Source organism: Delphinapterus leucas, chromosome 7 (genome assembly GCF_059928025.1).
Source record: "Delphinapterus leucas isolate spDelLeu-1000000601 "Yukka" chromosome 7, BTC_Dleu_Yukka2, whole genome shotgun sequence".
Taxonomy (NCBI): Eukaryota; Metazoa; Chordata; class Mammalia; order Artiodactyla; family Monodontidae; genus Delphinapterus; species Delphinapterus leucas.
In genome coordinates, this window is record NC_143135.1 from 4,822,134 (window position 1) to 4,845,233 (window position 23,100).

The 23,100-nt window shown below is 44.7% G+C and overlaps 1 protein-coding gene across 25 annotated transcripts in view; it reads right to left on the minus strand.

Moving 5' to 3' along the window:
• The window catches only part of PPP6R3 (protein phosphatase 6 regulatory subunit 3), a 127,084-nt gene that overhangs the window by 50,360 nt on the left and 53,624 nt on the right, over window positions 1-23,100 (minus strand). For 23 of the 25 annotated variants that reach the window (XM_089914382.1, XM_089914380.1, XM_089914390.1 and 20 more), the window contains 5 exons: window positions 18,534-18,720; window positions 15,113-15,250; window positions 11,970-12,035; window positions 9,693-9,805; window positions 5,046-5,159 (listed from right to left, as the gene is read on the minus strand). In XM_089914382.1, coding sequence (XP_089770508.1) covers window positions 5,046-5,159; window positions 9,693-9,805; window positions 11,970-12,035; window positions 15,113-15,250; window positions 18,534-18,720 — 618 coding nt within the window. Of the gene's footprint in view, window positions 1-5,045; window positions 5,160-9,692; window positions 9,806-11,969; window positions 12,036-15,112; window positions 15,251-18,533; window positions 18,721-22,672; window positions 22,789-23,100 lie in introns of all 25 variants that reach the window. The other 2 variants (XM_089914394.1, XM_089914388.1) reach the window with 2 other exon arrangements.

Consider the following 23,100-nt stretch of genomic DNA (forward strand, 5'->3'; position numbering starts at 1 on the left):
GGCAACCGTGATCTTTTTACTGTCTCCACAGTAAAATATGACATTTTCCAGAATGTATGTAGCCTTTTCAGACTGGCTTCTTTCACTCCTTTCTTTCTTTTTTTTTTTTTTTTTTTTGCGGTACACGGGCTTCTCACTGTTGTGGCCTCTCCCACCGCGGAGCACAGGCTCCGGACTCGTAGGCTCAGTGGCCATGGCACACGGGCCCAGCCGCTCCTCGGCATGTGGGATCCTCCTGGACCGGGGCACGAACCCGTGTCCCCTGCAGCGGCAGGCGGACTCTCAACCACTGCGCCACCAGGGAAGCCCACACTTCTTTCTTTTTCATTTGCATTTAAGGTCCCTCCATGTCTTTTCATGGCATGAGGGCACATTCTTTTTAGTGCTGAATAATATTCCACTGTCTGGATGAACTACGGTTTATTTATCCACTCACCTGCTGAGGACCTCTTGGCTGCTTCCAAGCTTTGGCAAGTGTGGATAAAGCTGCTGAACAACCGTGTGCAGGTTTTTGCGTGAACCTAAGTTTTCAGCTCCTTTGGGTAAATACGAAGGAGCACAACCGCTGGACTGTATGGTAAAAGTATGTTTAGTTTTCTAAGAAACTACCAGACCGTCTTCCAAAGTGGCTGCACCATTTTGCGTTTCCACCAGCAACAAATGAGATTTCCTGCTGCCCCGCAGTCCTGCCAGCACTTGGTCTCGTCAATTAGGTCCACTGAATTGCTAGTACTGTGCTTCTTACTGATTTCTGTCTAAACGTTATGTCCATTTCTGTTAGAACTTCTGTTTTAGATTTACCAAAAAATTGCAAAAATAGTGCAGGGTTCCCATGTGACCCATACCCAGTTTCCCGTTATTATCTTACATTTGTCAAAATTAATGAACCAGTACTCACACGTAAAATCCATACTTTATCCAGACTTCCTTGGTTTTTGCCTACAGTTGTTTCTCTGACCCAGAATCCACCCAGGACACCACACTATATTTAGCTTTCAAGTGTCCTTAGCCTCCTCTTGGCTGTGATAGTTACTCAGACTTTCCTGGTCAGGTACTTTGCAGAATGTCCCTCATTTGGGGTCTGGTCTTAACATTTTTCTCATGATCATGGGTCTTTGAGAGGAAGAACACACAAGTAAAACGACATTTTCATTACATACTATCAACACAACAGTGCTGGCTGCTGACTTTGATTATATGGCTGAGGAAGTGCTGGTCAGATTTCTCTGGCAAACTTGACAGAGTAACTGTCAAGTTCTCATTTTATTCTCTCTTCATACTGCACTTTTTAGAAGGAAGTCATGAGGTGCAGTCTACACGTCAAGAACGGACAGTCTTTTTCTTTCTCCTTGAGAAGGGATTATGAACTATTTGGAATTCTCCCACAGGGGAGGTTTGTCTCTTCACCCCCTTTTACTTATTCAGTCACTTATTTATATCAGTATGAACTCATGGGTATTTTATACTTTGTGTTATAAAACAATACTGCCTTATTTTATTGTGCAAGTGTTCCCAGCTCTGGCCACTGGGAGCTCTTTTAGTTGGCCCGTGTCCCTCTCACACACCCGGTGCTGTGGGTTTTCTCTCTGAGCGCGTCCTTACTGTCTGCACTACAGGACGCTCCACACTCATCTTGTGTACTTCTTAGCCCAGTTGCAGAACCAGCCATTTCTCCACGAAGCCCTGGTTCCTTTACTGGAGGATGGTATGAGAAACTGAGATCTGGGCACACGGTTACTGGTTCCTGGTGATGCTTCATGACTTCTAGGCCTCACAAAGCAACTGTCTTCCTGGTTTAACTCTTCATATTTCAGTATAGGTAACTTCTAGTGTCCTACACTGATCCTTTCCTCAACTATGTCAAAGTTTACAAATGAGCCCAAAGGCATTCTTCAATTTCTGTTGTAGTTTTCATTTCTAGCATTTGTGTATGATCTTCCATATCTGTTAAAATTCTCCATCTGTTCACATATTGCTCACTTTTCCCACAAGCCTTTAACACATTAATCACAGTTATCTTAAATTCCCTACCAGATTGTTCCAACATTTTTGAATCTAGTTCTCCTGACTGCTTTTTCTCTTGAGAGTTCAGTTTGTTTGGGTTCTTTTTATCTTGCTTCTTTGTCTTGCAATTTTTTAGCTGTGACGTGGACATGCTGTGTAAGACAACAGAGACTGATATAACTAGTATTTGCAATGGATACACCCCTTTTTTTCTAGGTCTTTAGTGTGGGGTTTCTGGATCAATTTATAGTCAGCAGCTGAGTTAGGTTTGGGTTTTGTTGTTCCTATGACTGACTTCTCTCAGCACACTGAAGACTTTAAATGTGTCTCAAGTCACTTTGTATTTATAGTTAGGGATGGATTGCCAATGTTTTCTCAACTTCTGTCTGCTCTGCCCCTGGCTGAGGTTCTTCCCTTCAAGCCTGCTCCTGTGCTGATGGCCTCCTTCCACACTGCAGCCTTCCCTCCGCCAGCACGCTGCTCTCGTCACTCGATGTGTGGTGGCCTGGTGGGGAGGACCGCTCTGTTGTTCTGGTTCAGCCTCAGTCTCAGGCAGCGGGAGTGCTCATGGACCTCAGGGGTGGGGCCCTCTCGGTGATCCTGCCCTTACCTCAGTGGTAGGGGCTCTCTAATAGCCTGGGCCCTGAAAAGTGTCCCTGCTTGTCCTGTGGGGCAGAGGCTTTTTCCTGGTCCCTTCCTCCTCATCGTGTCTTTAGGGTTACAGGGTTTGCCGCCCTTTCGCCAGTGGCTTCAGGGTTTTATTCAGCAGGGGCGGGAATGGAGAAGGACCCTGCTGCTGCACTCCGCAGCCCTACTGTGCAAGGGAGGCCTTCTCAGGGCTCCTACCCGGCCTCCAGTACTTCCTGAGCAGGGCTCGCAGGTATGTGCAAAGTCCTGAGTCTGTAGTTCTCAGGGTGCCCTTACTCTCCCTGCACCTGAGGCGCTTTGGGCGTTACATAACCTACTATTATTCTACGTTTATAAAAAACACATTGGAACTATCATTTTTTTAAGATGAAAAATGAAACTGTGTATCAAAGTACCTCAGTTCCTCAGCAGAAGATAAGAATTATATTGTGCACTAACTTACCCCTTCTCTCCTTTCTTTCCCGGACCGGGGCACAAACCCGTGTCCCCTGCACTGGCAGGCGGACTCTCAACCACTGCGCCACCAGGGAAGCCCTCTCATTATTTCTTGAGTTTTATTAAAATAATCTGGAATTTATTGGGGTTTTTTTTCAACATTTGACTTATTCAATTATTCATTCTTAACATAACTTTCATAGTCATATGAATTGTCACATTCCTATCTGTTTCATTTATCATTACTTTCACCAACATATTTCCTTATCTTAAGTTCTTTATTCGACCTTACTTTTCTGCTTGGCTTCGGTAAAGTCCATCTTCGAGTAATTTGGCCCAGGTACAGGACACGGACGGGACACTGAGGTCCATACACTTGAAAATGCCTCCTGCCCTCACACAGCAACAAAAGTGCTTCAGGGTCACAATCCTGCCCCCTGTTTTTCAGTGTTTAGTTAGCTTTACAAATGACATGTCTGGCAACGTGATTTGCTTTGTAGTTAACCCACTATTTTCTTGTCCAAATATTTTTAAGATTTATCCTTTATCCTAGGGATTCAGAAATCACATAAGGATAAGGCTAAGATCTCAGTTGTCCACCACCCCTCCACCTGCCCCTCTTTAAAGTTAATCGTGCTTAGTATTTGATAAACCTTTGTGGTCTGAGGATAAGTTCCTTCTGATCAGAAATTCCTTCCTGTCATTTATTACTGTATCATCTCCATTCTCAAGCCAGAGTTGTCAATATAAATCTCACAGCACCAGCTCATGTGCTTTTAAACCATTTTGAGAGATGATGCAACTGCCCTGCAGCATGAGTAGCAAGGTAACAGTCCTGTATCACCTGATTAACACCTTAAGTTATTGGTTACGTTATTTAAAATATGATTTACCAGGGAAGACACAGGCAAAGTCAAAACTACAGATACAACTCCAAATGACAACATAGCTGAAGCAGTGCTGCCACACTGCCCTTCCATTATCACTAACCAGAGATTAAAGAACCAGAAATAGAGATGAAGACTTTGGGAAGCAGGGATTGGTAAGGCTGTGTTTACTATTTTGCTGGAAACCAAAATGACATCACAAACTAAATCCAGAAACGCTGGATGGCTAAATTTTCATATGCTGACAGTAGACCGTGTCTCTCCTCCTCTTCATGCCCTCTGCTTTACTGGATGGATCCAATAGTGGGTAAGAAAATACAAATTCTGATCTCTAAACCACATGGTCCCGGAATGCAAACACATACATACCTCTTCAAATTCTCATTCTCCAGAGAACAATTAGGAAAACTCTGACAATTAATAAGTAAATTAGCTTTGGGTATAAACTGTAAAGAATAATATGACAAATATTAATTGGCTTGTCCAGAGGCACATACATAGGGAAAACAAGACTATATTTCTGATTCTGAAACACACAGCACAAAGTTTTCCTTAAGGCCTCAAGCCACCTGCCCGTCCATTTTTAAACAGCCTAATGAACTGTAGTTGCCTCATACGTGAAACCCCAGAAAAAAACAACCCAAAGCCTCAAGCTAGCAAGCACTGGACAGAATTACAAGATGGAAAGAGCCCTGAACTGCCACTTGGAGGAGAGCTGCATACAAACCAGGAACACCTATTTTCAATTTTCATAAGCAAGAAATAAGCTTCTCTTGTGTTTGAGCCATTCTGTATGGGTTTGACTTATTATAGAAGCATTTTGGTAACTACTACAATACCCCAGATGACTAGAATCCACATATTGCCAATAGTGTTTACCAAACCATATAGTTCAACTACATCTATGCATCCCATTCATAAAAAACTATTTATATAGTAGAAAAAGATTCAACACCTGAAATTCACGGGCATGATATTGTAGCGATCAACCAACAACTTAACTCTTAGCTTTTAAAAATTCTAAAAGCAAAACCAAATGGCTCATTTCGCAAGATAGAAAGGAAAACTTACGTTGGTCGCCGTGTCTCAAGTAAAGCCAACAATATCTGGACTGCGCTGACTATGGCCGATTCATTCTTCTCCTTGTGGAAAATATTTGATAGGAGCTGCTCTATGATTTCTTGCCTAGGAAAACAAATCAATAGTCAAGCGCTAATTGTAACATTGTTTAACACAACTTCGGAGAAAAAGATCATGGTATCAGTAAGACAAGTATTATAAAACAGTTCAACCTCACTTGTGCATATTTATTAACAATATTTTATGTTTAATATATCTATAAGGAAGGCCAGTGATCTTGCTTATCATAAATGTAACACAGACATACGTATATATATATATATATATATATATATGCCTATCCCCTCCCCTCAGCAAAGTCATCTGGGCCCTGCGTGCCTTTGCCAATCTTGTTGAAAGCCAACAAACACCTCACGACTGGAAGTCACCTCCTACTCAGATGGTGGGGACAGGCGGTAAAAAGACTCAGAACCCTTCAGCCCCACAGAAGGAGGGGACTTTTTACAAAAGAAACCATAAATATTTTCCCACAAAGGCATTCATGTATAATTAACAAACATCTAAAACAGATACAAGATAACATCACATGCTGCACTGTACTGTACAACTAAAATTCGGTAAAAACCAAAATAATGTGGTAGCAGTGAAATGGGTGTGACTGAACTCCTGCCCCAAAAGTATTCTCCACAGGCTCTTCCCATGACACCCCCCCATACATGTATACAAGGTCACAATTAATGTAGAATACAAGGGTAACCTGTTAGTTTCTTAGGATCTCAGTAATTTTTAGAACCCATGGGGATTAAGAAATGGAATCACCTTAGCAATGAGAGGGACAGTTGGTTGTCCCTGGTGCCCACCTGGCAGACACACCAGTCACCCCAAGGTACAGCTGTGCTCACTGGCTACTAACACCAGTTCCTTTACCAGGTTAGGGCAGCAAGTAGGAGAGAATCTCTTCCTCTTTGGGGGAAGCAAATAAAACTGGTATCTAACATAACTTCAGAGGATCCCCTTGCAGGAAGTAGCTTTCAAGTACTCTCAGACCAGCACTAGAATTGCTTGTGAGATCTCTACCCAAAACAGTACTGTAAAAGTCACTAAACACACAGCAGTCTACAGAGTAACTATTAAACTTGGAACTGAGCTCTGGAAAACAGACTGCTTTTTTGTAAATACGTATATTCTTCAAATAGCAGCCTCACCCCAGGTAGAGGGGTACCGACAGGGCATCCAACTGTAGACGTCCACCTTCTCATTCAGCTGTAGTGTCTAACTTTCTAGAGAGCAACATCACCTTTCATAAACCCTGACGCCTGAAGGGAGTGGCTAACAAAGAGGTTCTCACTCTTTCATGGCTGCATCAAATTGGAAGTCTACCATACCCATGGAGAGCGTTCTACTAATGGACAAAAATGAGATAATAACCAGCAAAAATGTGACGGTCAAGATGCAACACAGCAGCTGAGCCATATTCTGAGTCTTAGCTAAACAAACAAATATCACCCAATACAGAAGAAATCATAAACTGAAGAACTGAGCTTATTAAACAGGATAAAAAGAATGCCTTCATATTCTTTAAATAATAAGGCATTTATTTACAAGTGAGAAGACATATTCACTTCCACTTTTTAAAAAATGGAGTTCTTGGGCTTCCCTGGTGGCGCAGTGGTTGAGAGTCCGCCTGCCAATGCAGGGGACGCGGGTTCGTGCCCCGGTCTGGGACGATCCCACATGCCGCGGAGAGGATGGGCCCGTGAGCCATGGCCGCTGAGCCTGCGCGTCCGGAGCCTGTGCTCCGCAACGGGAGAGGCCACAACAGAGAGAGGCCCGCGTACCGCAAAAAAAAAAAAAAAAAAATGGAGTTCTTGGACAAACACCAATAAAGTTCATTATGTGAGCTGTGTTATGCACGAGGCCAGCCAGGTTCTTCACCCAGGCCTTTGAGACGATGGCGCACTTCTGTTTTGTTTTGTTTTGGTGTGGGCAGCTAAAGACTCGCATCTATAAAAATAACTGGGCTCAACCCGGCCCAGAGGCCGACCCACTGTCAGCTCATTAGTATCAAGAATTAGGAGCTGCCCGGTCCAACCCTCCCTAACACAACTAGTTTTAAAGGAATTCTGGAACTTCAGATTTTCCCACAACAGAGCTACTAAATTAAATACGTTCAATTTAAGCTCAGATTGTCTCCCAAGCTAACACTCACTACCTAACACCTCGGTCCACTTTCTTAGAGACCCTTTGGTATCCCTACCCACCCTGACCATTCTCTTTAACCTTAGCTCATTTCCAATTTTTCCTGCAGTGCTAAACTACACTTCCAGTTACACATACGGTGTTTATGTGGGGGTTAGCCTGTATACCGAGTAGACTGGCTTATAACACAACACTGCTATGTATTATTAGGTGATAATCAAATACATACAGATATATAACAATATATAAAATATACACAGATACTGTTAAAATTAATAAAAGCATACTAAGCTCACAGGAGCCTTTGGTCACTGTGTACTTCCTCAATCAACAGATACTAAAGAGAACGACTATAATGTGGGAACACGTCTGATATTAAAAAGGGTTGGTTCTCATCCTCAAGAAGAGTGTGGGAAGCACTGTTACAGAGTTAAGTCTCCCCGATGCTCAGTGCAGTGAAGGTTTAACTCAGTGACACCATGGAGCCCCTGACTCTTTAGGACCATGTAGTTGAAGAAATTTACTCTGACTAACATTTAATGATGTTGATTATGTACCTATCTGCATCAAAGTACAGTTGCCTGATCCAGGACTAGAAACACAGTGTGAAATATATTAGCTAGTGCATACAGAGGCTCCAACAGCTAGAGCCCACGTTTAGTCCAAATAGAGTTGAGTGAAGAGAGGGCTGGCACAGAAGAACTCAGTGATTACTGCTGACCAGCCTGACACTCGGGGTGAACCTGCACAGTCCAGGAAGGGAGCCAAGCACCACCTGTGGCCACAGAATGCTCAAAACGTAACTAGTCTGAATTGGCCTGCCCTAAGTGTAAAATACACACTGGATTTCCAAAACTTTGCACAAAGTAAAGAATGTAGACTCACTCATTAATAATTTTTTAAATGAACATATGTTGAAATATTATTTTGTACCTATTAAATAAAACATAAAAATTAATTTCACCTATTTTTTTACTTTAATATGGCTACTAGAAATTTTTAAATTACATGTGACTTTTATTATATTTCTAGTGGACAGTGCAGTCATGAACCATATGAAATTACTGTCAGTCAACATTTTTTAACCTTGAGTAAGTTAATTTTTACATGGCTCAACCTGTTTCTACTACAATTATCGGTATTGTATATTATAAAAGGAGTACATATGCCATAATGCCCAAGAATAACTGAAATGGGGCAGGTAAGATGACATTTTACTCAGAAGCTGATAATCTCTTGTCTTGCTACTTGAGAGGACTCGTCAATTCCTTCCTATTCTACAATGCACACTGGGAAAATACAACTTTATTTCTCAGAATACAGAGTTTAAAACAAGATATCTTGTCTCTAATTTGTTCCTTGTTTGCCTCACACTTGCCAAGTAAACAATACACACAAATGTCTTAGTTTAATAAAAGGGTCTTCCCGGCCAAAAGATGCAAACGAGTCTCAATATACAGGAGGACTAAAAAATTCCAACAAAGTCATTAAGAAGAACAACAGTAGCAGTAAACTGATGCGAGACTGCCATTCGTACATAACAACGCTAACTGTAGGTACTCTTTCCAGTTACTCATCCAAAGTGGGGAAATGCCTTATTTTTGTTTACTAAAATAACGTTCAGTTGTAGGGATGCAGGCAAATGTATGCCCATACTTGATGGTAAATACTCTTCCTGAAAATGTATGAATCTACAAATACCAGTATGGTAGGTTGGCCATTCGCAGATTTCAAAATACTACACCACCCCCAAGCTGTCTTCCACCTGAAACACATGAGATGTCTGTTCATTAGGAATTATCTAAAAATAAGGGCAGGAGCAATACAAAGAAACAAAACATACAAGATGTATAACCCTTCGAATCAGGTCTGGTCAGGTTACCCCTGTCAGCTGCCAAGGTATAGTGGATCCTAAGAAGAACTTCTGATTAAAAATCACTGACTGGGAATTCCCTGGTGGTCCAGTGGTTAGGACTTGGCCCTTTCACTGCTGATGGTGAGGGTTTAATCTCTGGACGGGGAACTAAGATCCCGCAAGCCACGCGGCATGGCCAAAAAATTAAAAAAAAAAATCACTGACTAAGATGGGTCAAATTACTTCATATACCTATCTTCCCCAAAGACCATGGAGGCAGTGACAGCAGTTATGATGTCACTGCCCCATCCATGATAGTTTTATAGAATTTAGTTTACAATTATTGAAAAGTTCAAAGTCTACATATAAATGTCATTTATTTACATTCTTACCCTGTAAGTCTCCAATGGGCATCACGACTGGCTGAGATCAGATAAGCAGGTTTTCCTGCCTTCTCAGCCACCCACAGGTTATTTTCCAGGGACACGATTCCCACGTAAGAAACACTTACCAAGTACTTACACTGGAAGCACATCAAATAGCATCAATATGAAGAAAGAACAAGAAGAGAGTTTCAAACATACTTTTCTAGAGTGGCAAGCAGGGGGTCTGGTTCTGTACTGTTCTGAATTTGTAACATCTGGTCTCTGCTCAGGCGAACAATTTCACAAAGTGACTGTGATGCATTTGAATGCCGCTAAAGGAAAGAAGTACAATTTTAACTATAAAACACATCAGAAGTCAAATTTATAATAAAATAAAGTTAGTGAAGAAACTGCTTAAGAAGTAACACAAATTAACACTGGCCATAAGCTACAGTGAATAAAAAGCCAGGGTCCAAAGAAATAACATATGTCAAGCATGAGTATTTTACCCTTCCAGGCTTTACTTAACAATGCCACAAACAAAATACACGTTACTTTGTGTAGGGAAATGTAATTAAAGTTCTGACAAGGAAAAATTTCTTTAATTAAATACTTGAAGAAAAATATAACCCCCCAAATTTATATCCTTTTAGCAGCAAAGAAAGATGAACACAATTCTTTGGCTTGAAAAAATACACGCAGCTTTCTGGAATATACTAATGGATAAGAAATATCACTTCAGTGCGCAGTGTGGTATTCTACAGGAAAGTTCTGAAACCTCAGCACCAAACGCCTATGCTCCGTGGCATGTGGCACTGAGCATCACCTGCCCAGTGAGACCAGAAGGTTCCAGCACAGATGACAACACACACCAGGATATCAAAATCCACTGTTTGCAATCAGGAGTCTAACATTTCCTCAATAAATATATGCAATTCATCACTTAATACAAAATGGAAGTATCAACAGGACTGTCCAAAAGACAAAATTAACTTCTCTTGCAAGTCAGAGAAGGTGCTGATGCCCCAAACGCTTTGTCCTTTGCAAAAAAAAGTTGCTGCAGAGTTGGGCTTCTCCTCTGTCAACTTCTCCTGGACCCTTCAGACAGGGACAGTACCTGTTGAGCAGGAACCTGGTGATGAGCAAGCTTCGTCTGTGGATGTGTCCTCCCTACCCCATGAATAGGGCAGGCCACACTCCTGTCCTCACTCTCCTTGGCCTGCACCGGCCACATTTCCAGCACATGGGAAATGTGCTCTTGGAACCATCCAACTCCCCCAGCCACAGCAGGAGGGCTCATCACCCCAACCAGGCCGAGGGCGCCGTCGAAGCTCTAGCACCCAATACGTGCACACACTGGAGTGTCCTTCCTGAGAGTCAGCAGTAACGATACTGCAGGGAGCACATGATGTACTGTCTCAGGGGAGGGTGGGAATCAACAGCCTCTTTAATGGTTAGCTCTTTTCTTTTTTGAAGGGGGCGGTGGGATGGGGAGCCTGCTTTAGATAAACTCCAGGTACCAAAAGTTTTTTAATGGACTGCAGTAGAAGGGGCTACATCTACCTCCACAGGAAATCTGTCTTGGTGGGGAGAACACGCTCCGGCCACATGCTCCTTCCTCTGCACTGTCTCCTCTATGGCGCTCACTCTCCGATTAGTCCAAGCTAGAGGCATCCAAGGAGGCTGCCCATGCCCCATTACATACCCTGCATGTTGTTTGAAACAACTCCTTTGTAGATACTACCTTGAACCACGTGGAACTGTCATTCCCATAGGCAGAAATGGCCAAATGCTGGCAGCTCCACAAGAGTCAGTGCACTACTGAAGACAGCAACAAGGGCAGCAGCAGAGAAGTAGGGGGACAGCCTCCTCTACAGCAGCATACCCGCTGGTCCTGGAGACCCCACCCCGCCCCCAAGCATCCCCTCAGCATGGAGCTCAACGTGCAAACTCCAAAGCAGCTTCAATTCTACTGCCAAGTCAATCTTTAGCACCCAGGACAAAGGCCAAACCTGTCGGCACAAAAGCCTGAGCCAGGAAGTAGAACCACCAAGAGCTCATCCCTCTTAAGGATTCAATGGTGACCAGGATCCTGCTGCGCTGTCTGGAAAGCTTTAGCCAGAATGGAAAAAACAAATGCACACAGACGTGGCCACATCATTTGGGCTAACGATGTGGTATAAAAGAAAAACAAAGTGTGGAGGAGGTTTGTAATAAAGGCAAGCAGATGCAGCACGAAGTCTCAGCTCTAAAAAGGAGAAGGAGCTAGACCCAAGGCTCACTGTTTCACATTCCGGGAAATTTTCTGAGTATCGGCAAAATGCAATATTTTAAAAAGCCTTTGGCGTTTAGAAACCTGTCAACTTGAAGAATGCCAGGTGATCGCTGTTACCTCCCCTCTACCTTCACACCTAGTACAATTATGCTCTGTGCCCAAATAAACATGGTTCACTTTTTTTTTTAAAATCAAGTTTATAGTCACACAAGAGAACTTACATCTTCTTCTTGCGATGGATGAACTATTTCCACAAGCCTCTGGATAATTTTCTCCTCATTTAACCACTGTAAAACACATTGTAGAAGTAATCATAGCAATGAGTGGCTCTTGTTCAAGCCCCAATGAAGATAAACATACTTGGAAATATCCATCACATTTTAAGTAGAATGTTACAGGTTTTCTCTGGACTTTGAACACTACAGGAAATTAAAAGTCCCCCAAGGAAAATGCCAGTGAATATATTATTTTAACAGTAGCTACAGTACCAACTACTCCCCAAGTCACAATGCCCACATCCAAAAATTCTATACATCAGTTTCTTAGTGATGTTAATTCTCAGACACTGGGTACTAAAACGGTCTGTACTTTGGACATGAAGGCGGGGGGAATGGAACTTATACATTTTCTGTAAGAGAGCATTCACTTTAAGAGAGCTTCAAAAAGGCTGAGAAAAGCAATATTTAGTAGCAAGCCTCTGGCTTAAAACACATGATGAACTTTTACCTTCTAAAACCAAAACAACCGCAGGAAACATGGGGGCTGGCGGGCACCACAGAAACAGAGTTTGTCTGCCCTGCCACGTGCTAGCAAGCTATCACCATGATTAGGACACTCTCTTCTTCCACCATATATGAAATACTGCCATGAATGAAAATATGAAGGGGATGAGAATAAATGAAAAATCAGCCGGCGTAATATTAGTTCCACAAGGAACAGGAACACCGTAATAAACAAGGCACTCACTACCTGGAACGGGCGTGCACACACACAAAATCCCAAAGGTTAACAGAGATGGCGGCGGGGCTGGGGGTGGGGTGGGGTGAGGCTAGGGGTGGGTGGCAAGAAATCGGACACGCTTTGCTAAAGGCATGTGGAGAAATTCTTAGGTTGCCTCTAGGCTCCTTAAGGAGAACATGCCAAAGGAAAATGCAAACAAAAGCTATTAGGAGGGGCTTCCCTGGTGGCACAGTGGTTGGGAGTCCGCCTGCCGATGCAGGGGACGCGGGTTCGTGCCCCGGTCCAGGAGGATCCCACATGCCGTGGAGCAGCTGGGCCCATGAGCCATGGCCGCTGGGCCTGCGCTCCGCAGCGGGAGAGGCCACAGCAGTGAGAGGCCCGCGTACCGCAAAAAAAAAAAAAAAAAAAAAAGCTATTAGGAGACTACCACAAAGGCAGAGGCCCAACTTTACATTTTAAGATGTTTTAAAATGTGTATGTGAAGTACACTGTGTTTGAATCTGTTCAAACAGATTCTGACTCAGCAGGGCAGGGGTGAGACCTGGGATTTCTAACATGCTCCCAGGTGATGTTTGGGACCAAACTTTGAGTAGCAATGACCTAAAACAGGATGCAAACACCTCTACATAGGAGGTGGGGCAGAAGGTCCTGACGGCCAAGGGAAAAAGTAGGAAACTTTGTGGGCAGTGAACGAATCAAACGCCCACCCTCACTGACTCCACAGCTATTAACAAGCACCGACAGCCCAAGCCCACGGTGGGCCCCCCAATCAAAGTAAGACATTTAGGAGTTTCTAACTACCCTTCCCCCGACCTACGCCTTTATTAACGACCCACCACCATATCCCTCCAGAAACGCACCTATTCCTTTGGAAGTGAGCCCTAAAATTCAACCCAGCAGCGACCAAAGGAATTCTAAGAAACCATACTGAATAATTTCCCCCAATAATAATCCAAACATAAAGGTGACCATCCCTCTTATCCTTAACCACCTTCCCTGGAATCCCCAACCTCTACTGAGAAGAAACTCACATCCGCAAAAGCACACCTAAAAAGGGCCAGAGTCCCAATTTAGGGCCCTCTCCCACAGGCAACTCCCAGGCCATCCATGAGGCCCCTGCAGCTGACTTCCTCACACGACCACGGTTCTCAGTAGACCTCTGCCTGCTCCTACAGACCCAGCCCTGACCCAACCCCCAGACTCTCCCACTCATACAAACACACGCTCCGGCACGCCTGCCCACCTTGGTAGAACATGTCCTTCCCTGGGACACCACCCGACAGACCCTCCTTTTGGGCCTTCAGGTCTTTAGCTTTTTCAATAAAACTTGTTTCCAGAGTTCTAAGGTTTGAGGTTGAGTATTAAAGATGGATTGAGGGACTTTCCTGGTGGCACAGTGGTTAAGAATCCACCTGCCAATGCAGGAGACACGGGTTTGAGCTCTGGTCCGGGAAGATCCCACATGCCGTGGAGCAACGAAGCCCGTGCGCCACAACTACTGAGCCTGCGCTCTAGAGCCCATGAGCCGCAACTACTGAGCCCACGTGCCACAACTAATGAAGCCCATGCACCTAGAGCCTGTGCTCCACAACAAGAGAAGTCACCGCAATGAGAAGCCCACACACCGCAACGAAGAGTAGCCCCCGCTCGTCACAACTAGAGAAAGCCCACGCGTAGCAACGAAGACTCAACACAGCCAAAAATTAATTAATTAAAAAAAACAAAAAAGATGGATTGGACTGGGGAATGGTTCTGGAAGGAGGCAGTGAAAGGGACAAAAGAGAGGAAGAGACAGAAGACAAGAAGCAAAGACGAGAGGCTGTGAGAAACCTCATCTTCAGGTCACTCACACCCTCATCTGCCCACCCAAATCCCACCCAAGGCAGCTCCTCAGGATACACACATGTCCTGAAATAACCACCTCACCAAATTTTAAAATATGTGCCCTTTTGGAGGTAAACTCCTTTCTCCTTCTTATCCCATGCTCCTAGGTATCCACGAGAAGAAAGTTACTTCTGAAGCCAGATTCCCTAGAAATGCCAACACCTCTTCTTTTTGACTTTCAGAGATATCTCTGCAGTGTGACCATCTTCTCAAGAAAGAAGCCTCACAGAATTCTCAGATGAGACTTTTAGCTCCCATTCTACCTTCCCACTCCCACTGAAGAACAAACCAGCAAAGGGAAAGAACCCCTCACAAGGAGACAGCCTATGTACCTAGGGATGTACACGTCGGGAATCCTAATCCTGAAAAATCTGAATCTCTTCCCATTTTGGAATCCACCCCCCACCCCCACTTCCCAGACCACTTTCTACCAATCCCCTAGAATCCCGCCCAGACTGAGCAGCCCAGCAGCTCGAGCGCCACTCCCCAGCCCGTCCACAGCGGCCGTGATCCTACTCACATTCAGCACATCCTGCCTGGGCTGTGGGGGCTCAATGCACGTCAGGAGCCTGAGCAACAAGTCCATGATGGCCGATGTTCCTATGTGCTTCATAATAAGGTCCACAAAGTCACGTTTCTTCTTTAGGAAATCCACAATCTAGAGGAGAACAGCCACAACTGAAAGACACATCACTTGGGAACTATCAACTTTAGGATGCTTTCAGTCATGACCCATCTAGCTGCCCCTTCCGAAATCCACCACCACTTTAAGTTAAGGAATAGCAAATGCTGAATTAGTAGTAAGATGTCAAATTGGAAAGCCTTCTAATTGTTACAGTATTCAAAAACCTCTTGCGGAAAAAAATCTCTTAAATTATCACATGTTCCCTAATACAAACACACCATAATCTTTTATTTCTGTTCACTTTCATTATTAATTCTCAAAGAATGAGGACTAAAAATTTAACACCCTATAAAGAGCAAGCAAATACACCACTTAATAGTTTATGGACATAAAGCAAGTCCATTAGGCTTTACATGAAAACACAGAATAAACATTCAAAATCCTACCTGTACTCTAGCAAGTAAGAAAAACAAAAAAACATAAAGATTTCTACATCAAAGTGGCTAACTCATGCGCCATAGAAAATCACATTTGCATTTTATGTCAGCAATTCACCTGATCAAATTAACACAAGGAGGGTGAGTGAGTGTGGAAGAGGCTGACAGTTACCCCGAGGAGTTATGAAAACAGTCATACAGTCATGACCGCCACCTGGGTCTCTCCTGCGCAGGTGGAAGAAGGCACCTGTTCTGTCCTGGACACCCTTGCGTACTTTCTGGTTTCTGTCCGTGTGCACAAATCACCTGTTCTAAAGTCCCAGAAGCAGCACAATCAGCGTGGCAGCTGCCCTGACAAAAGTCTCACCGGAGTCTCTCAGAAGCCTGTGCGACAGGGTTGCTCAACTCAGTGTTACAGATGAGGAAACTGAGGCTCAGACCAGTGAAATATCTTGCTAGAAGCTAAAAAGTGGATGCCCTGAGATTTAAATGCCCCCAAAGCCACAAGTCTGCCATTATCCCACACAACGTCTAACAGCCAGGGATGAACTAAAAACTGCCTCACACCATCGGGTGTAAATGCAGGATTAACCATCACATGTTGCTTCTCTAGACAATGAGGTTGAACTCTGTAACATAAACCTTCAAGAAGTTATACATAATTAATCCACTCACAACTGAGTCACATGGGAGTTTTAAAAGCACAGTGGAGAAGAGAGGCAGAAAAAGTCAAATGTGGCCAAAATACTGCATTATTTAGTGGCAAAAGCACTGACTCTGGAGCCCAAAGGCACAAGTCCCAGCCAGTGCCGTGGTGGCACAGCAGGGACAGCAAGCTGGAGGACCGCACTGCTGGCGGGCCCGCCCATCCAACACTGACGATGCTTCACGCAGCTGGACCTCCCGCTCCACGAGTTAATGAATGTCTGTACTGGTTAGGTCAGACTGAGTCTGAATTTTTTTCATTACTTGCAGTTGCATATATCCTTACTAATACATTATGTGATGGGAAACCTTTATTTACACTCAAAATTCTCAAAAGGATAGAAAGGTGCAGTGTGACCTTTCCCTGAAGCTGAAAGAGCAAGGGCTCTCAAATCCTCTCGTGGCTGAGGGCTTAAATGAGAAGCCCGACGAGCAGCAGAGCGAATGGGCCCTCCTCTCGGCATTTAATTGGCACGTGCCATGTTCCTTACACAGGTAATATGTCTGGCCTCGAAGACCAATGCAAATATGTAGAACACCAGAGAGCTTTAAGTGTATTCTCACTCTTTAATAAAGGTGCACTGAAATCCAGGACCCACAAATTTGGGTTTCCCTAGAACAGAGTGAGGAGAAAAGCATGATGAAGGTGTGAGCCCTGTCTCAATTGTGACTACAACCATCTGGAACTGACTAGGTACCTTAGACTGATGGGATGGCTTGCACTTTCCTAAAACAGTCAGTAGTACTGTCACTTCTCATCAAAAGACAGAAGAAGGAACGACAATCTGTATTGCAGTGATCATGATTTAGGGATTACTATCTAAGGAAAAAGAACCTCAATTCCAATACACTTAGGAAGGTAATCCTGCTCAATTAAGAACATGAAAGAACAGCCTCGTCTAAAATAAGACATGTATCCACTTTGCCTTGGCAAAGGACAGACGTACTGGGCCTAAAATAGTTCCAGTCCCTCCATGTTTGCTGACAGCAAGGACGGGTCAAGGAGCCGGTTTTCCACCACGAAGGATGCCAGGCCCAACTGGTGTGAGCCCTGCACCCCTGTCATCACACCCCTGCTGGCTGCACTCTGCAGGACTGCTAGTTTGCACTCAGGCATCTGAGGCTATTGTTGCTCCCTGGGTGCCTGTTTCCATAAGTGGGTCACAGCCTCCTCGTAAGCAGGTCCTTTTCCACACCAGTTCCCACTAGAGCAGTGATTCTCAAACTTCAGCGTACACCATGGTCATCTGGGAGGCTTCTTAAATCCCAAATTGCTGGCCCCACCCCCAGAGGGTCTGATTCAGTACGTCTGGAATGGGCCTCAAGATCTTGCTTTTCTAACAAGTTCTCGGGTGGTCCTCATGCTGTTGGACCAGGGACCACACTTTTGAGAACCACTACACATCCGACAGATACTTGGAAAGTAAGTTTCCCAAGTACAGTACATCTGAATTAAGAACAAAATGAAGCGTGGGGGGGCGGGGGGCAGGATGTGGGAACATAGATGGACAACACCACGAAGAAGATGACCACGATAATGAAGGAAGAGGAGGAAGAGGGGGGAGAGGTTCCTGGCGTTAACAGTGAGGAATGAGCTCCTGCTAAGCCCTACCGGACAGGAACAGCAGAGCTCCATGTGTACGCGCATGACAGTCAGTACCCAGATGGCTCAAGTTTTTGAGTGGAGTCAAAACAGAAACAATCACCATTTGTAAAAACTAACCATCAACTGCATTTATGGGAAAGCTTTTTAAGTTTCACCTGTGATCATCCTTAGGGGAAAGAAAAAATAAGTAAACTGTTACTTTACCATAGTGACTAAGATGCCACCCACACACCAAGCACTCAGCGTGCACCCTCCTCACACTATGCTCACAAACGGACCCCAACATTCTCATGCTTCCAACCACTTGTCAAAAGAGGAAGCCAAAGTATACTGAAAAACTGAGATGTGAGGTACTCAGAAAAGAAGAGGTCAAATTAGAATGTATTCATTAATGAGTAAGTCAGTGTTAAGTCAGCAAGCATTTAGAATGCTTAAGGTTTAAAATATATCCTTTTACAGAACCTGGATTTAAGGCACACTCAGAACACTGAAGCAACAAAATTACTGGGGGATCATCTCAGGGGGATGATCAGCCCTAATACTTACCTTTTTGGAAAACAATATTTACCTGTTCTGGTTTTCTGCTGATAAGAATACTTAGCACCTTGCTGAAGAAACTGGCAAGTAGTGGGTTCAAGGGGGAATCGTTTAGGAGGAAGCTATACAATTTCATTAGCAAGGATTCATCTTCTCCCAGTCTATCATTCATCTGGGAGACATCAGAAGTGAGCAACTCACAAGATATATTTGGATACCTAGGAGAACAGGACACTTATATCATCATCTGTATTAACAGTTCAATTACATAAAGTAACATGCAAATCAGAAAGGTTTCCTAAAACTCTGTGAAAAATAAACAAAGTCATCTTCTGGGAATTAGAAAATAATTTCAATCCATTCCGTTCAATTTAATCTAGAGAGATTATAGAGTGAATTTTCTTCTGTGTCTAAAAAATGGTTTCTAAACCAAGCTTTAACCCAACAAAACTAGAGCACACCTGGGACTCAGGAGGCAAGGGCGGGGCCTCCTCAGAGGAGGAGGCACGATGGGGCAGGTCAAAGCCTGGGGCCCGCAGCCCTCAGCAGCCTGCTCTGGTATGCAAAGCAGCACAGCTCATAGGACAACCGCGGGGGACGCCCATTTCCAGGAAACTGCACTGCACACAGCACCCTTAACTATTCAAGACACACTCAGGTTCCTGGACAGGCTGCCTGTATTCTCAGATGGGTTGTAACTGGAGTTAGAAAGCTGGGCTTATCAAGAGTTCAGTCCATATGACATGTTAAGAGAATAAATATTCTGATATACTCAGGAGAGATCAGGACACCGCCTGAGTTACCCAGGTGGGAAAACCGTATACAGAGCTCTCCACACCAGTCTTCCAGGATCTTCTGGGATCAGCCCACCATCAGATCTCACTGCTGTGGGACACAGTCCTCTTCCACAGGCCCCACGGCCCTAGAAATACCTGTACCCCTAAAGCACGTTTGCCCCTGAGCGCAAGAGCACTCTCTGAAAAGTAGGCAGTAGATGCATTTTCTCCACTCACTTCTTTTACCACAAATGACTTCTCATCTGTTCTCAGAGCAACAGTGGAGACTCCAAGGCCCATCCAGACTACACCCTCCCTGCTCTTTATCCCTCCCAAGCTCAAATGCTGATCAGGACAGGGAGGTGACAAAACAGCTAGAAGCAGCTATATGGCAAAAGAGAGGGGTAAAGGGTGTGGTCGGAAGCCATGCAGCACCCCTGAGGCATCCAAGCAGCTGCCTGTTTGGAGACCACAGGCTTGAGAAGCAACTGGCAACAGACCAGAAGCTGCAGCACCTAGCAGCTCTGCCATGAGGGAGGAACACTGAACCGTATGAGAATATCCCCAAAGATCACATTAGCAAATCGTTGTCTTCCGGAGGCTTTGGCTCGATCAAATTAAAGCCTTCCTCACTTTATAGAACACATGGGCTCAAAGACCCCATAATACAAAGTCACCAAAGTGCCGGAGGCAGGAGCAAGCAATGGCGACAGGTGTGGCTTCTGGAGTCACACCACCTAGGCTCAGAACCTGTCTCCACCACTTACAAGCTGTATGACCTCAGGCACGTTACTTACCTTCTCTGGGCCTCAGTTTCCAAGGATGCAATATTAAGACAACAGTCCTTACCTCACAGGGGAGAATAATACATACAAAATACCGAGAAGGAGGCCTGGAATAAATAAATACTAGCTGTCTTAATTCCCCTTTTTCTTCTACTTCATAAAACTGCCCGAATGCTGCAACGGGGCTGGGGTTGCGGGGGTGGTGGCGGAGTCAGCCCAACTGCCCCAATTTGGAAGCTGCTGGCAAAGGGCCGCGAAAAGCTGGAGACGCCAGCTCCAGCCACAGCCCAGTGTGTAGGGAGTAGTCTCAGAATTCTGATGCAGAAGGTCCAGAAGAACGCGTGGGCAGCTTTTAAAATTTTCACCTGTTTCTCCACCGGTGACCTGGAGGTCTGACTGAGCTAAAGAAGCACGCATGTGGGGGCCCAGGCACAAACACAAAGCCTCAAAGTTCTGGTTCAGAACAGGCTGGGGCTACTCTCTCTCTCCCTCCCTACCTCCCTAAGATTAAACAAGCTTCGGAAACACCCCAAGACCTCCTCTACGCCACCCCTCAGCAAGGCCTCTCCAGCCCCACCCCACTCTCTGACCTCAGCTGCACAGAAGCGATAGGAAGAGAGTCCAGCCCAACCGTACCCCTGACCTGCAGCCGGTCCCCTTCCTCCTCCCACTATGAAGCCACCCTACTGTCCTCTCGACCGAGGCCAGCACAGAGCATCACGAGACCTCCCGCTCCCTCCACACCAGCCCAGTTTCCCCCTGCGCTGCATCACCCTCACCAGTGCATACACACACCGTTATTTCTCACATCTATGAAAAAAAAACAAACACCACACCTCTCCTGGCTCCACATCTGCCTGTAGCTCCCACTTTCTCTCTCTGCTCCTTTTCCAGGGAACTACTTGAAAGAACTCTCTGCTTTGTCTCCAGTTTTTCCTCAGAGGCACTGCAGCCTGGCTTCCGTGTCCACCAACCTGGAGAACCTGCACTGAAGGGGCCCATGTGCTCCACGCTGTAAATGCCAATGGTTACCTGGCCTGTCAGCACAGCCCCTGGATCCCCTGGGCCCCCTGTCCCATCTCCCCGTCCTGAAGCCTGGCCTCCCCTGACATTGAGGGAAGCACCCCTCCGGGTTCTCCTCTTGCCTCTGAAGTCCCTCTGTGGGAACCCTGACCCGACCAACAGCATCTCAGCTTTTGGGTTTACACTACTACTTAAGGACCTATTTTTAAAGTTCTGTTCAAATTTCTGCTAAATTATTTAAAACTGAGGTATCTGTCATTAAGACTAAAAAGTCAGTGTAAAAATGACAAACCTTTAACACCTTGTGTATGATCACTGGATTAAAAGTGATGGGTTCAATCCACATGTGTAACTGATACGCAGTTACGAACTTCGCAAACCACAGCAATCACCCCACCATCCGTAAACTAAAAAGCACTAGTCTAAATTTCCTTAGATGACTACAGTCAACCTTAACCCAGAGAAGCTTTCAGATTCCCTCTGAAAGATCGTTCTGTGCTAATCCAGCTGTCCGAGTTATCCGGCTCTGTGTGTGTTACCACAGCTGGTGGCTCTGTCCAGGCCAGGAGTGCAGCAGAGAACCGCTCTGCTCAACTCAAGCCATGCTCCCTCGAAATGGTGCCAACCAGAAGGCTGCATGCCCAGGGAAACACACCTGCTCTCTCAACCTCAAAGGTAGCACAAAAAACGCTGGCATGGCAATACAACAGATGCCATGACTACTTTTTGGTAAAATAAGCAATTTCCACAAGGCTTGCTTACTCTTCTCCAGTTAAAGAAGTATTAGCTTCATTCAGCATGTGAGAAAACAGATCCAAGAAGGGTAAGCCTCTTGTTCAAGTTCTCAGAGCTCCTAGGAGAGGGCTACACCCATCCCGGGTGGGCCTGATACCAAGCCCACACCACGCTGCCTCCAGCCAGGATAAGCCCCACGACAAACAGCATCCACACATGCTGGTTCACTGTGAAGGGAATTCCAAAGTAGCAAAGTATCTATCTTTGGGGCGAAAGGAGTACACTGGTATTCCTGTCAAATTTCTGTCCTTTTCTTTTCTGAGGTACTGCTCTCTGAGTGGAGACGTGCTTGCATGCTAGTTGTCAAACCTTAATGGCTGGCAGAGAACATGACTTCCTTGAAGATCCAGGCCATGAGAACTTGGAAGCATTACTAAGTATTATTCCTCTGACAGCAAAACTCTCCCCACAAAGAAATGAAAGGATATCTGAAAAGGGGAACAGACTGGGGGAAAAAGGGCAAAGGAGAATCTACTGTAGGCCATAATTCTTCCTATTCCATTAAGTTTATTTAATGCTTAATCAATGACTTTTTGTTTTGTTCCTGAATTGGTTCTATTTTCAGGCAGAGAGGGGGGGACAAATATTTCAATAGGGTTGGAGATGGAAAAGTAACTAACTGAAACCCCAACACTTTAAATACATATGGAATATTCGCAGAGTTTCCAGGGATCCGAATACAAAGTGTTATAAGCTGACGACACCAGTGGTGAAGTAGATAAATCCACTGCAGTTATCCAAGGTGTTAGCTGCTTAAATTTAGCTACAGTAATGTTGACCAAGACCCATACCCGTATTTTCAGTTAACAAAAGGTCAGAATTTATTTAATCAGCAGCGCTGTTCATAAAACAAGCTCTGGCCCAGATGTGCTGTGTGATCTTGAGTAGTCACATCATCTCTGTCTTCCTATTTGCAAAAAAGAGAAAATACTTACTTGGATTGTCTTAGTATTTTAGGAAACTTTATCACTGTTTATAATGCACCTTGCCCTTAGACAAAACCTTCTGGCCAAAATTTAGAACGTTCACTTTAAAAATCCTGTGATTTCACTGGACTTTGTTCTAGAACGGATTGTTTGCTCCACTGAGCCTGTTGCTCTTGACATGTTAACATTCTGTAACTGGTCTACGGCAGCCCTGCAGAGCTGCTAGACAACAAGGACGATAATATACCCTACCCCCGCTTCACTTCAGCCCCACCCTAAAGAGAAGACTGAAT